At 38.3% G+C, this 14,164-nt stretch overlaps 1 protein-coding gene across 1 annotated transcript in view; it reads right to left on the reverse strand.

Moving 5' to 3' along the window:
- Nucleotides 1–263: 263 nt before the first annotated feature.
- The window catches only part of ghrhrb (growth hormone releasing hormone receptor b), a 52,642-nt gene continuing 38,741 nt past the window's right edge, over nucleotides 264–14,164 (reverse strand). Inside the window, exons 4-13 of the mRNA XM_011474273.3 lie at nucleotides 11,792–11,892; nucleotides 11,196–11,293; nucleotides 10,955–11,087; nucleotides 8,805–8,958; nucleotides 8,613–8,673; nucleotides 7,606–7,675; nucleotides 7,314–7,405; nucleotides 7,107–7,236; nucleotides 6,988–7,029; nucleotides 264–4,685 (exon numbers count right to left, since the gene is read on the reverse strand). Coding sequence (XP_011472575.1) covers nucleotides 4,491–4,685; nucleotides 6,988–7,029; nucleotides 7,107–7,236; nucleotides 7,314–7,405; nucleotides 7,606–7,675; nucleotides 8,613–8,673; nucleotides 8,805–8,958; nucleotides 10,955–11,087; nucleotides 11,196–11,293; nucleotides 11,792–11,892 — 1,076 coding nt within the window. The 3' untranslated portion in view covers nucleotides 264–4,490. The remainder of the gene's footprint in view (nucleotides 4,686–6,987; nucleotides 7,030–7,106; nucleotides 7,237–7,313; nucleotides 7,406–7,605; nucleotides 7,676–8,612; nucleotides 8,674–8,804; nucleotides 8,959–10,954; nucleotides 11,088–11,195; nucleotides 11,294–11,791; nucleotides 11,893–14,164) is intronic.

Below are 14,164 nucleotides of genomic sequence, written 5' to 3' on the forward strand. Positions count from 1 at the left end.
ACGTGCAGTTTTCACTGTGTTATATCACTTTTTTAATGCACACTCAGCAGCCAATCAGAATAGAGAATTCACCCGAACCATGATACAAAGGATATTATCTCATAACTAGGGTGATTACGGCAATGGTTCAAGTGGACTTTTTACGTATTTCATAACTTCATTCTGGTGAGGGAAATCATAAACACGGATGTTATTATATATTTTTCTAGAAACACACCTTTTCAAAACAGGTTTTGGAAAAATGATGCACATGTACACAAAGGTTAAGGACTACAAATAGATTTAACTCACATAAATGGTAACTAAACACTGATGTATCCTGTATTGTAGAAAGGCACTGCAGTGACCCAAAGCTGAGTACTAATCTAAAACTTATTTAGAAAGTTAGGAGCTATACATCTGTACATGTTTAGTACACTCTTCGCTGTACATGCATGCAAAATGGATGAAATGAAAATGCCAAAAGACAGGTGACCACAGCATTAACACACAGATTATACATAATCCTGATTATTGATCAGGTTATATTACAACATCTTGTTATTGTACAAAAATTAAACAGCCATTTTACTCTACAAAAATATGTGGCATTTAAACACGCACTAGGCAAAGATTCCTACACCAAAATGTTCCTTAATTCGAACTCTACAAAACAACTCTGCTTTGTGTCAACTTACATTCACACTAGCAACGAAATAATCTGCTGATTAAATAGCTTTTACAGTCTAGTGCTCCAGATGTGCGCTAATGCGCTGTGCAAGATGTTGCAGGCAGAACCACTGATAACAAGACGGACGGTTTCCCATGAACTCCAATGTATCGTGATCACACAGGAATGCCAACAAACCAGATGGCTCTGAGTTGGTAATACAACACAGACGTCACACACAGTTAAGGATTAACGTACTATAAGATAAAGATGAACAAAATTAAATAATGATTTGCCAAACACTAGGGAAAAGAATGTCCTTTAGCAATGGAACAACTGGCTCAGGACACCTGGCTCTGTTCAACCCTTTAACACCGGAGCTGTCACTCACGACATCTAACAACTCATACTCATGACATCACATGGTACACTTTGGCAGCGTGCTTGCATCTTCACCCCCACGTGCACACTGTGACACTGCAAATATACACCCTGGTTATCCGAAGATACATAACCTCTTTTTGTAATAGTAAACCCGGTCCAACACAAAAGGCTTTCAGGTCTTATCTATTCGCTCAGTTGTTGGACAGAACAAGTAAAAAAAAAAAAAAAAACAACTCTTTAAATATGTGACCATTTACACGATCAACATAAATCAGCAGATTCTCACAAGGAGAAAAGCAGCTTCTCATATCAGCTTTGCGCCAAAATCCAACACTTTACTAATGTAAAGTGTTGCATAACAGCGCCAAGCTGCTTTTTCCCCCAACAGAATCAGCTGATTTACGTTGATTGCGTAAGGTCTTCACTGCTGTTAAGTGTTGCATAACAGCAAAAGGCTGCTTTTCTCTTCTTCAGAATCAGCTGGAAATACGTCAATTGCATAAATGGTGGAAGAGTTATGGTAGTTGAAAGAATGAAAATACTAGAGCTAAAGCTCTAGTATTAAAGGGTTAATCAGCCTGAACTCGTGTTCAGTTTATTAAAACTCATCGTATGAGCTGAGACAGATAATATAAGAAAAGCCTTGTTTCTTGCTAACTGAAACTGTTTATATATGACATGAGCAAAGCATAACAGCCTTTTTGGTGTCCAGTAAACATGAAAATATATATATTTAAAAAGAAAAAGAAAAATCAAAGGTTTTAAAATGTATGTGAAAAACGAATATGACATTAAAAATAAAAGCTTTAACTAAATAAAAAAAATTGTTTTGAGTTTTGCAGCAATGACTCATTCAAATCATATGACTAAAAGAAGATCTTTCAAACTTTCTAAACCAGAATTTAGAGAAAATTGAGTTGGTTGCACATAGCATTAAACCCAAACATTACACAGTTTTTATTTTAATTAGCATTGAATGAGAAACTTATTCCTGTAATCCAACTTAAGCTATAACTATATTTTCTTTTGGAAATTTAAAATCCAGAATTTTCTCCCATTATAAATTAAGGCTTTGTATCCATCCATTTTCAACACTTGCTTTATCCTGTGTGAGATCATTGAGGTTGCTGGAGCCTATCCCAGTTATGGCAAAGGCAGGGCAAAACCGTAGACATGCAGCTAGTCCATCAAAGGGCCACAAACACACACACACACGCACAGGATCACCAATTGACCTATAAATGAGGCATTCTCAAAAATGACTGGACTGATCACAAAGAAAGTTTTCATCCAACATTTTGTTTGGTTGGAGCATAGCTATCACCATGAAAGTTCCAGCTCAGAAAAAGTTTTTGAAAAGTTAAAAGAATTTAAATAGAATGACAAAGAACATGAATTGTGTCTGCCTTCATGGGCAATGTTAATTTTTTAACTCCTTATTTTGACATGAGTTATGCTTTCATTTTTTGTGTGTGCATCTATGTGGTCAATTGACAGGCTAAGGAGCTCCTTTTCATATACAGCATGCCTTAAAAATGTTTCCTAGAGCTACAACTCTACATGTTAACAGTAAAAACAATCTGGGGCTTAAACAAGCAGATTATCGTATCTGTTGTCGAAAAGAAATCATATAAATTACCATCATAAGGCATTTTCTAAATCTAAACTGTGCACATTGAATCAAAAAGAAATCCATCCATTGTTACATAACTTTCTTAAATGAAAGTGTTGTTTTGCTATATTACGGTTAACTTTTTGGAGGCTTGCATATCTTTTGTTTGTTTATTTATACAGGGAACTGTTTGCTGCATCCTGATTGGCTGTAAAACTTGCCAATCAATCTCCTCACTTCAGTTCGCCAAATCTGCATAAATCTTAAATTGCAATCAGATCTTTGTTTTCATTCCACAATACAAATTTTTCAATAAAGGTTAGAACTTTGACAGTTTAAACAACAAAGAAACGTTTGAAATGTTCATGTCTGTCAAAGAAAAGTGTATGAAGTGTGTAGTTAGGAGTCTATTGCAGGTTAGTTTTAGAATCTATCCCCAGCAATTGATGAAGGAACACTGTACCTCTTCTGGCATATGCCAGGATATTTTTTTAAACTGTAATTGCAATGTGTTGTTCATGTTAAATGTGGTTCTTGTAAAACTTTCAAATATTTATGTAATGAAACTCAAAATCATTGACATCTTTCAAAGTCTTCTGCAGCTTGGTCAGTGCTTTTTCCAGCAAACCTTTTCTTAGATTCTATGAATTAACGGACAGCTACTGGATGCCCATGAGTTGAGAGTCAAAGTCAAAGACTTTATTCAACTGTGTAAACTACATTGTGTCTTATGTAAAGGTTCCATGTTGTGTTTTGTGATGTGGAGCTGGCGCTAAACTGGTCCAGTTTTCACAATTTAAAAAAAAGAAATCTCCAATGCAAATATATAAATGCATTAAAGTCTTTAAACATCCTGAAAACTTTAGTTTTATTTGTGCTAATCTTTTTCCCTTTTAATTATGTTAGCATGAAATGTGAACAAAATACCACAAACACGTATTAGTGCTACATTCACACCGCCCTCGGGAATGTACGTTCAAGTGCCCACTTCCAATAAACGGTTTATTTAAATGCATATATAAGCGCATTTCAGGCTTTTGCATTCAAAACTCTCACGTTCACGCTTAGCTGCACAAGTCTCTGTGACCGTTTTTGTACAAAACTCTGCCATTAAACGCACGTTGAGTGTTAAACCAGGTAAACTTTGACCATTCATGGACTCGGATTGATTTATATACGGAATTGCCAACTGTTCAAAATCAATCATGAAGGAGAAATTATTGATTGCAGTTTTGTCCGGCTGTAATTATTTGACACCAAGTCTTTCATATATCAGAATCGAGCTGTGAAAGAAAAAGTCTGGTGCCAAATGTCACCGCTTAAACATTTTACACCAAGCCTCTTCCAACTGTAGTTACACGCGCTAGTATCGGGTAGCAATAGTCAAAGTGGGAACACAATTTGCTAAAAGTTCATTTAAGAACTTGCTTTTAATGCATTCTTGAATGCACGTTACATACCCGGTGTGTACGTAGCATGAGAGGGATACAAGTTAGAGCAAGTATTTGTCAATATTTATGAGACTAAGCACAAACCATAACAAAATCCGTTTTTAAAATTAAACTGTTAAGTAATTCTCAATGAATTATCCCCAAAACAACAAAGATACAAGATATGATTTGTCACTGAATCACACATTGAGTTGTTAAGTGAGGGAGCTACTGACTTCTTTCTAAGCATTTATGTCTCATTGTTTTCAGTAATAAATTCCTAGAAACATATGAAGTACCTTCTACATTCAAGCTTTGTGGTTTAGTCATTGCTCAGGTCCAAAGATCAATCAGGCTCCCAGAAAAGTACTTGAGTACCAGCTGCAGTCAGATGATTTTTCTTTGGGGGGGGGGTTCACACAGTAGAAACGTTGCTCGGTGTGAGTGCCTGTGCTTCTGAGCCCAGCTGCTCTTTGGGACTGGATTTGTCCAGGACAGATATTTGAGTGATGGTGCTGCTTTCGTTGAAAAATGTACGCCGTCGTTTACTGTAGCTGAGATAACTCTGAGTCTGCCACTTCCAGAACCGCTTCTTCAGCTCCGCCTGCACCTGAAAAACAAGTCAACATTAGTTCTATTACATCCACTTTGGCTGTTTTACTCTTTATTTGAACATGCTTAAGAATATCCCGTAAAATTGATTCCAAAAATGGTTTTGTTAGGGGGAAAAATAGACATCCATCAATCATTTACCATTTCTCCAGGAAGCAGGGAAGCGAGTATAGGGAGGCTTTTGGCTCTAACCAAGTCACCCTTTGTCTCAGCTCAATTTGACTGCCTTGCCATTTAGTTATTAAGAATTTGTGTCTCTCCAATAGAACAGTTCCAGCCCGAGCCCTTAATCCATTTGCCAATATTTTGCTTTGCTGTGACTACACTCAGTAACAAGAGGTGCACATAAGTCCAAAGCATCCACAAGATGCAGATTATTCAGAATGAAAGCCATGGTAATAATTTAGACTAATCTTTGACATACATAAAAAATTATTCCATCCCACTCAACAAGAGATGCATTAAAAGGCAGATCCTGCTTCCCCAACTATTTTCTGAACATCTTGGATAATGCAACATATTCCAGCAGAGGCCACTGTAACACAGACAGAGCTTCTTTAGCAGTAGCTTGCTCAAGCGCATCATGGTTATACAAACCGAGATAGCAAATACCTCCATCCTGTCTGCCGATTCAAGCATCATCAGGTGAGAATTAAACACCCTCCCTTTGACTGACAATTTTATGTTTGCTTTATGTTTGCAAGCTACTTATTTTATCATTTTTTTTTTTTTTAGCTTTCGGCTTCTCCTGTTAGGGGTTGCCACAGCAAATCAGCTTTCACTGGAATCAGCTTTCATTAGAATTGGCTTTCACTGTTCCACACAGGTGGCTTGGCAGAGTCTTTCTGCCCTTCCTGACACAGCCCTGTTTTTTCAAGGGACAAGGATACTCAGATAGGCAGATTCATGCCTAAGCTCTACACCCAGCCAACTAAAAGTGATAAAGCAATTACGGGACGGGACTTTTCCAAAATACAGCCGGAGTTGCAGCTGAATCGCGGTACGTCATTCTTATCAAAATGTCTTTAATAAAATAAAATAAACGCAAAGAAAAAGTATTTTACGATCTTTTATATTCCTAACTCCTCAGTGTTTTATCAGGGCCTGTTTGGATGAACAGAGAGCTGAAATCCTGGAGATGGGAAATGTTTAATTTTTCAGTTAATGAGGGCAATTTCCCACGGCACACTTGACCATCTCCCACGGCACACTAGTGTGCCGCGGCACACTGGTTGAAAAACACTGATCTAGACCCACTAGACAGTGCTCTGAACCTTTTTTCTTCAATGATTTGTGAACCTCACTGGTGTCCATGGATTACATGAAATCTTTCCACCTTTATCCACCTTTTTCATGGTAGGGAAAAGACATCAATGCAAGGGTGGGGTCATCTAAGATAGCACAAGGGTTAAAAGGAAGTACTTAATTCAGTCCCACCAGCATTTTCCAACCACACTTATTGGTTTTAAAAGTCCCATGATTATGTTGTTTTTAGATAAAAAAAAAGAAAAATCTGTCCTTTTTTAGGACATAGTTTCTGCAGAGCAGAAGTTAATGTAGAACCGCCACACTTAATAACTGATGCAAAAAGAAAACTTAACAGAGACAATCCCTAGATGCCTTTTATTACTGTTTATTAATTCAGTTTATTTTAGAATTTTAAACATTTTTTGATTTGACAGTTTTCTTTGCTGTTTTCTTAATTTTTCTTTTAGATTATAAAAGTCAAATCTCCTTTTTTATTGTTATTTCATCAATATTTTCATTTTTGTGCTATTTTATGTAACTGATATTGTTTTTATTATTAGAATTTAATCTAGTTGATGTAGTTTATTTTTAGTTTTTCTAGAAAAACAACATTTTCTTCTTCCTAACTACGAGATGTTGTGCTCATATTCTGTACTTAATGCATGCTAGCCTAACATTTATATGTGGTTCCTTTTCTTATTCCTGATTTTTACTCATCAGGCTGTTGCAGAACAACAAATTACTGTCAAAACAAAGTAGACTTCACCCAAACTCTGCCCTGCAGCTGCAGTTATAGAGCAATTGAGTAGTTTTCTTACGGCTGCGGACTAGACTTCATTAAACGGACCTTGAATAAACTGGAACTAAGACCTCAGGCTTCTCAAAATCTATTTCGTTTTCTCATTATTGTTTCTGCCTGCAGCTTTTTTCACAAGATGAGAGCAAAACCACAAAACCACATCAGTCCCAAGTTTTAGCTTTTTTTGTAAAGTAAATGTTAAGCAGTACAAAAAGATGTAAATCGCATAAAAAACTATGCCGTGTTTCCTTACCTCACCATTCAGGAAACAATACAGTAACGCCACAACAAAGCCCTGCAGGAACAAAAAAACATTAAATGCAGCTGAGGTGTGATCATTTCTTTTCTTTGCATGTGTGTCTGCTGCTGCACCTGGAAGGATCCCAGTCCCAGCTCGATAAAGATTCGGGCTTCAGCTCCTGTGTTTTCTGGCAGGAAGGCGAACACCATGTAGTGCATCCCAAACAGGGGAATGAGCAGCAGGGTGGATTTGGCCAATCTCCTGCATAAATGTGCAGCACACATGTGTGGACTCAAGCTTTATTTGTGCAAAATGTTGACAGGAATGCTGCGTCTTACTTAAAGTGGCTGGTGTCGTTGCCACCAACTCCGGGAGACCTGAGCTTCTGGACCAGAATCCGGATCACATTGATGAAGATGATGAAGTTTACCTGTGTGAAACAAACTCTTAGCCCCAATATATTGGTTTGAAAGCACTTCAAACTGTTATTCATAAAAGCAAAGTTTCAAACTTTGATGCAACTGTATCCATTTCCAACAATCTTTGTGTAAAAAGGAATCAGATTTTCTTGATTAAATTCCAGGATGGAAGACTCTTCAGGTCCTTCCATTTTCAGGGATTCATACTCACCAGCAGTGATATGGTTATTGGGGCTTTTATGATCCACCAGATGAAGGCCACATCTGTGTCATCCCAACACCTGACGCACAAAACCAATAACGACATAAACAAGATAGTCTCAAAGCTACAGTTTGTTTGTTTCATCACAGAAGACGCAATAAAGAAAAGAGACAAAATGTCCTCCTAAAAATAAAAGCCATGACTGAGTACTTTTATATCTGACTCAGATGCAACTTGTGATTCACGACCATCAGGAAGAACACTGAATATAACCAGCTCGGTTAGTTTAAATAGAACCAAATACACAGGTCTAAAAAAGACAGGTTAGAAAGAATTGTTTTATCTTAACCCTGTAAAGCCCACTACATCAAAGAATTGACAGAAATTCCAAATCTTTTGGGATTAGGATGTTTTTTCAAGCCCTTTGATGAAAACACACATTGTTATTTTTTTAAATGAGATATAGATGGTATAAATTATAATATGTTGGGTGATTTGGTACGTTTTTATTCACAACAATGTTAATTTAAAAAACATTGGCTTGAGTGTTCAGGTAAAAAAGCAGATATTTGAACTCTGGAAGCACCGCGACGCCCAGAACACGATGCAGAGCCACTGATCGCGTCTGTACAACGACTTACTATTGAAACTGGATGCCCCTGATGCAGGAATTGTGTTTGGTGTTAATGTAGCTTAAAAGTGACACCCGAAAGCCGTCCCAGCTGGAAGTAGTGCTGGGGGAGGAAGGTCTTCCAGTAAAAACAGAATTCAAGTTTTCCTTAAAATCTTTCTTTGGACTGTTTGTCATTAGTGTTACAGTGTGGTCAAATTAAAAACAACCAACTTGGAGTATGACATGGATGTATTTGAAGAGATATACAATAAACAGTTTGCCAGTTATATCTTGGTTGATTGCATACTTTTTTAAGTTTTCTTCTTTATTTATGTTTACACTTTCTTAAGTTTTCTCCAAGTTATTTGGTGTTTTCTCTAAATATCTCCAAGCAGCAGCTCACCCCCTGTTATCGTAGAAGTTTCGAGTTAGGATCCAGGCTGTTATGATGGTGGTTGGGAGACCTGGGATGAACAAACACAGTGACCTGGTCATTAGGAAGGAGGAACAAAGGAGCTCTAACAAGGAGTACAGACTCACAGAGGGGAAGAAAACTGTCAGAGGGGAGACGTATCCTAACAAGAGATATACTCACCCCAGCCTATGAGTATATACCACCAGAAGTACTTCTTCTGGAAGACAAATGTGAGAGCCAGCAGTGTCTGCAGGTACATGCCCTCCACCAGCAGCCAGAAGTAGTTGGCCAGGATGCTGAACTGGAAGAAGGCCACAGCAGACTTACAGGATGTCTGTCAATCAAACAAACAAACAAACAAACAAACATGGATCAGTCTGGGAACCTTGTTCATGTGGAAGGTTGGAGTGATGACAGCTTTTCCGTGATATAAAACATTAGAACGAAAAGGTTGGATGAAAATTGTGTTTTGGGTGTTTTTATCATTTTAATCTTTAATCTTGATAAAGGACGTATACAGTATAAAGAAAGTTAAGCTTAAAATTGCATTTCTAAGTATGTCTTTATATAAATCGTGAATCAATATCAGACAAAAAAATTGCCATTGGTAAAAGCTTGTACAGGCCGCAAGCTTTCTGTTCTGCTCGATTCTGATGAATCAGGTTGTAGACGACCAGATCCATTTACATCTGGCTCAAAACTGTACGGCTGGATAGCACCAATAACGCTCACCATTTCCTCACCGGTAATGTTAGTTTGGCGGCATGAGGGGCTGTAAATTAGCAGATGGACGTGTAAACAGATGATGTTGGTCAGTAGGGCTGGGCTTTCTTTGCGCCAATTGGCTTACTTACAGCTCAGAGTTTAATTTCTGCAGGAAATACGGCCTAGAATACGGCTAAAAATGGCATAATTTTAATTAAAATATTATAATTATAATTGAAAGACTAGGAAAGCTTTTACAATCAATCAAAAGATGATCAGAACGGGTTTTTAGGCAGGACTAAGAATTTTGAAGAATTTTTACCTTTTTTAAAAACCTTTTGTTGTCTTTTTTCTTTTTCTTTTTTTTTTTTTTACTTGTTCTGTTCAACAACTGAGCAAACAGATTAGAGCTGAAGGCCTTTTGTGTTGGACAGGTTTTACTATCACAAAAAGAGGTAATATATCTTCGAAAACCAGAGTGTAAATTTGTAGAAACCCTTTTTTGTTTTTTATTATTTTTATGTATTTGTTACATTTAGTGTGTGGGGGGAGGGAGAGGGGAAGAACGTGGGGGTAGGGGGTGGAATCGAATAAAAGGAATAGAGGTGGAGAATGTGGGGGATACAAACGCTGATTTAAATAAGTTATTATTTTAAGCTGTGTAACAATTATACCGGATCTGCTGAGACGACAAATTTTACATCTGAAGGTGAAACGAAGATGAGCGGAAGACATCTGTCCATCAATACCCTTTGGGTTACGAGGAGGGATGAAACAGACAGGGAGCAGTTTGGAAGTGTGCATGTGCAAGTGGGGGTGGAGATACATGCATGCTGCCGAAGTGAACCGCGTGTTTATCAGGGGAACCAGATCCTACCCAGCCCGACCAGCCAGACCAGGACAGGGGGGACCCAAGCCAGGAGCACCCCCGGCGTCTGGGACCCAGGCGCCGGACACCGAGAAGCGGCCCTCTGGGCCCTGGCCCAGCCATGAGCCGCCCACCACCCAGCCGGCGCCCTGTCTCCGCAGGCCAGCCCCGGCACCCGACCCAAGCAACCCAGAGATCACCGCGCAACCACAGCTCCACCCCCCCCCACATACTTTTTGTTTTCTAATGATGGGATTTCCTCAGCTTCCATTGGATTTCTGAGATTGCAAGATTTCAGATATGATCGCAGCAGTCTAAAAGTTTTAGGAAGTACAAATCAAATATTTTATGCAAAATGCTAACAATGACCTAATAACTTTATGGGATATGTAATTTAACAATTTTGTTCATTTGTCAAAACTGTGTTTTTTTCCCAAAAAAGCTTTTCCTTCTGGCTTTGATGGAGCAGGAGGGCTTTGTGTTCTTGAATCACTGACTGTCTCTGCCTCACTTCCTCTGCAAATGAGTCACAGAGTGCTGACGCTGATCTCTCGCAGACACAAGAGGGACTCTTACCTTCAGCACAGCAGCTTTATCAGCAGAAAGGTACGAAGAGAAAGACTCATCATTAATGCTCTCCATCATTCCCTACATTGTACTGCAGTAAAAAAAATAAAAATTCCAGCCGACCTTTTAAATCTGTTTGTGATTGAGACCGTTTAGACCCCATGACGGAGCAGAGGCGCTGCAGACTCACTGTGGACATGAAGCAGTGATCCAGGTTTTCATCAGAGAACAGAACGGCGTCTTTGATGAAAACGGCACTCGCTCTCAGGATGAAGGAGAAGAACAGGTTAATGTGGATGTAGTTCCTGGTGCAGTGAAACTTCCTAGAGAGACAAACTTTACTTGAAAGACTCCTTTTGTATCAAATGTGTCTCCATGGGGAGGGGGTAAATCACAATTTCACAAACCAAAATAGGAATAGTGAGTGTTACCTAAAGGCAGTGAAGACAAAAATAGCCGATATGAGAGAGATGAGGGAGGTAGCGTAGCCGGCAGTGTACACCTGCTTGAAGTTGGAGAAGTATGTTGTCTGAAAAAACACATTGGATAATGTTAGTTTGAATCAATCACCATCTCTGCAACAAATGAGGCTTAAAAAAGGACTATTTTCAACTTAAATTACTTTGCTTATTGATTTACCTATAATAAGCTTATCTATTGGCATGCATTGCCCATGAATAAAAGGAATGAGACATGCTTCTACACCAGTCTTGAAATACTCAAGTTGCTGCACAGGACTAATTATCACCTTTCCAGCACATTTAAAATAAAACTCTTTTATTTAGCCTGCCTGTCTGTGGCCTCTCGTAGAGCAGAAGTTGATTTTCTTGGAATGAGATGCATAGACTGCAGTGCACTGCATATAAAATAACTCACTATGTGGTTATGAACAAAAAATGTGTGACGGTTCCTTGAATGTGCAAAAGTGGTGTAGTCTATTAATAACTGAAAATTGTGAATGTGTTAAGTCTGGCAGCACAGACACATTGCAGTAATTACACTCAAATATTATAAATAAAATGCCCACCTCTGGTTCTGCATCTTCAACTTCTGTGAACTCGCAGGCTTCCTCGTAGGACGGGTAGGGGTCTGACCATCCCTCCTCGGTGCAATTCCTGTAAATGTAACCTGGAAGCAGAAAAAGTGGTCTCTGCAGTAAACTGTAACTGACAGAATGGAAAGACATTAAAGACACACTACAATGAAAATGGTGCTTTTTGTCCTTTTAACATGATCTTGTAGCATTTTTCTGATGGTGGAGGACATATATAAAGATAATTAAGCGCATTTCATTTCTGAGTATTTATTTAAATTGTTGTGAATCCGGAGGAGACAAAAAAATGACGTTTAAAAATGATTACATTTGTTATATAGAAATTATGATTGGCAGGCCATAAGCTCCGCTCCGCTCCATTCTGATGCACCCTTCTAAAAAACTAGATCCGTGTCTTTGTTTTCCTCATTGAAGCTGGCATCTCGCTCGCATGAGGTAATGTTAGGTTGGGGTTGTGAGAGTTTGCGCTGAATCTTTTTTCTTCAATGATTTTTTATCTTCACTGCTGTCCATAGTTTACATGAAATCCTCTCCACCTTTATCCACCTGTGTCATAGAAGGGATAACACGTCAATGGTCATCTTGACCCCATAGGACAGCACAAGGGTTAAGTGTGTTTGCTGTTTTTGTTGGAGAGGGCAACATATTGGGTTCTTGTATTAATCAAGAAATTTGTTTATGGCTCTGAATAATGAGATCAGTGGCTCTCATCCCCAAATGTTAATAGCAGGGAGCAGTGGATGCAGTTGTTTTTCATGAACAGAACACAACTGTGAGATTTGAGTTTTTTAATGTATTAAATTACCGTACACAGAATAGTTTTGAAACAAAAATTTAAATTAAGCTAAATTTGTCATTAAGCTCCTTCCTAAATAAGGAAATGTCTGCATTTGTCAAGGGGCTGCCTAAAAAGTAATGAATCTAGTGCCAGACCCTTTCTCTGTCCTCATATAAAACATTGCTTTGCAGGTCATTACCCCATGGCCTCCAAAGAAACAGCTCCACATTGAAAAGCTGCTTTTATGTCTTCTATTGTCGAGGTAATGCTCCACACTGGGCTGTCTGCTTCATACAAACATATTTGGAACATTTTAAATCTGGGGCTGTGAATAGTCAGTCAAATAATAAACATTCAGCATTCAGTTAGCCGTTAGATTGTTGTTGTTGAATGGGGCAGCTGTCGTGCAGAGGTGGGGTGGTTGACCTATGAAAAGGCAAAGGTTCGGTTCCCACTCCGAGTGTCCTTGGGCAAGACACTGAGCCGCACATTGCTCCTGGTGGTCTGGTTGGCATCTTGCATGGCAGCTCTGTCGCCATCAGTGTGTGAATGTGTGTCAGTGGCTGAATGGGACTGTTACTGTAAAGCACTTTGGGCCTTAATCAAGGTGGAAAACCGATAAATAAGTACATTATACACCATTTACCATCAGCCAGAAGACACCTGGTCTTGACATAAATGAAACATCACTCAAAAGTTTTATGTAAGAAAGTGGGAGATGGATAAACTACACACATGATTAGGCGCCATAAATGAATTACAGACAAATTAGTGGTTTTTTTTATTGTGTTAATCAAATTTGTAATGTATAACTTTTATCTATTATGTAAGTGAGAGTGCCTGACTGGGTGTCCCCTGTCATGAAATGATGGGATACAGGGAGGGCTGATCACATTTTGGTCATTATCCTGCTCATATCATGGTTACTTACAAAATAAATACTTATTCAATCAATTATTAGTACTTTAATCTTGCTATTTTTCTAGGTTTAAATGTTTTTTTGCAATAAGCGGATTATTCGATAAGTGCTGCAACGTGTTATCATGGTAACGGCTGCCAATCCCGCACCAACCTGCACTTCAGCAGTGAAGGGAAGTGGTATATATTCTGAACATTATGATAAGTTAAACAAAGCATCATTTCAAAGGGAAAAAGCCCCTTTTCCTGCTTGTCTAAAATGTTCAATTCCTCCAGTGTAACCTCTTTTGGCATCTCAACATATATATTCCGATGTTAATGCTCAGGTATCAAAGTTTGTGGTCGATATTTTTCGGATTCCTCAAAAAAGTATACTGTTTGTTATGGTGTATTAAATTAGAGCACCTTATGTGTTTTTGTATTTTTTTTCCTCGTTGTTCGAGATTAAAAAATAGTCTTTGGTGGTGTAAAAGTAAAGATTGGAAAGAAGTCTTATAATATGAAACTTCATAAAGCCACTTTTTTAGTTGTATTTTGATCTTTTACTGTGCTATATCGTCACAAATTTCAATGAAAATACCTCAAAATTAAGTTTTTCACAGCAATTATGAGGTTAAATTAAACATAGATTAATTTGATTAAATAATTAC

Source organism: Oryzias latipes, chromosome 4, assembly GCF_053564925.1.
Source record: "Oryzias latipes strain Hd-rR chromosome 4, Olatipes_Hd-rR_3.1".
Classification (NCBI taxonomy): Eukaryota; Metazoa; Chordata; class Actinopteri; order Beloniformes; family Adrianichthyidae; genus Oryzias; species Oryzias latipes.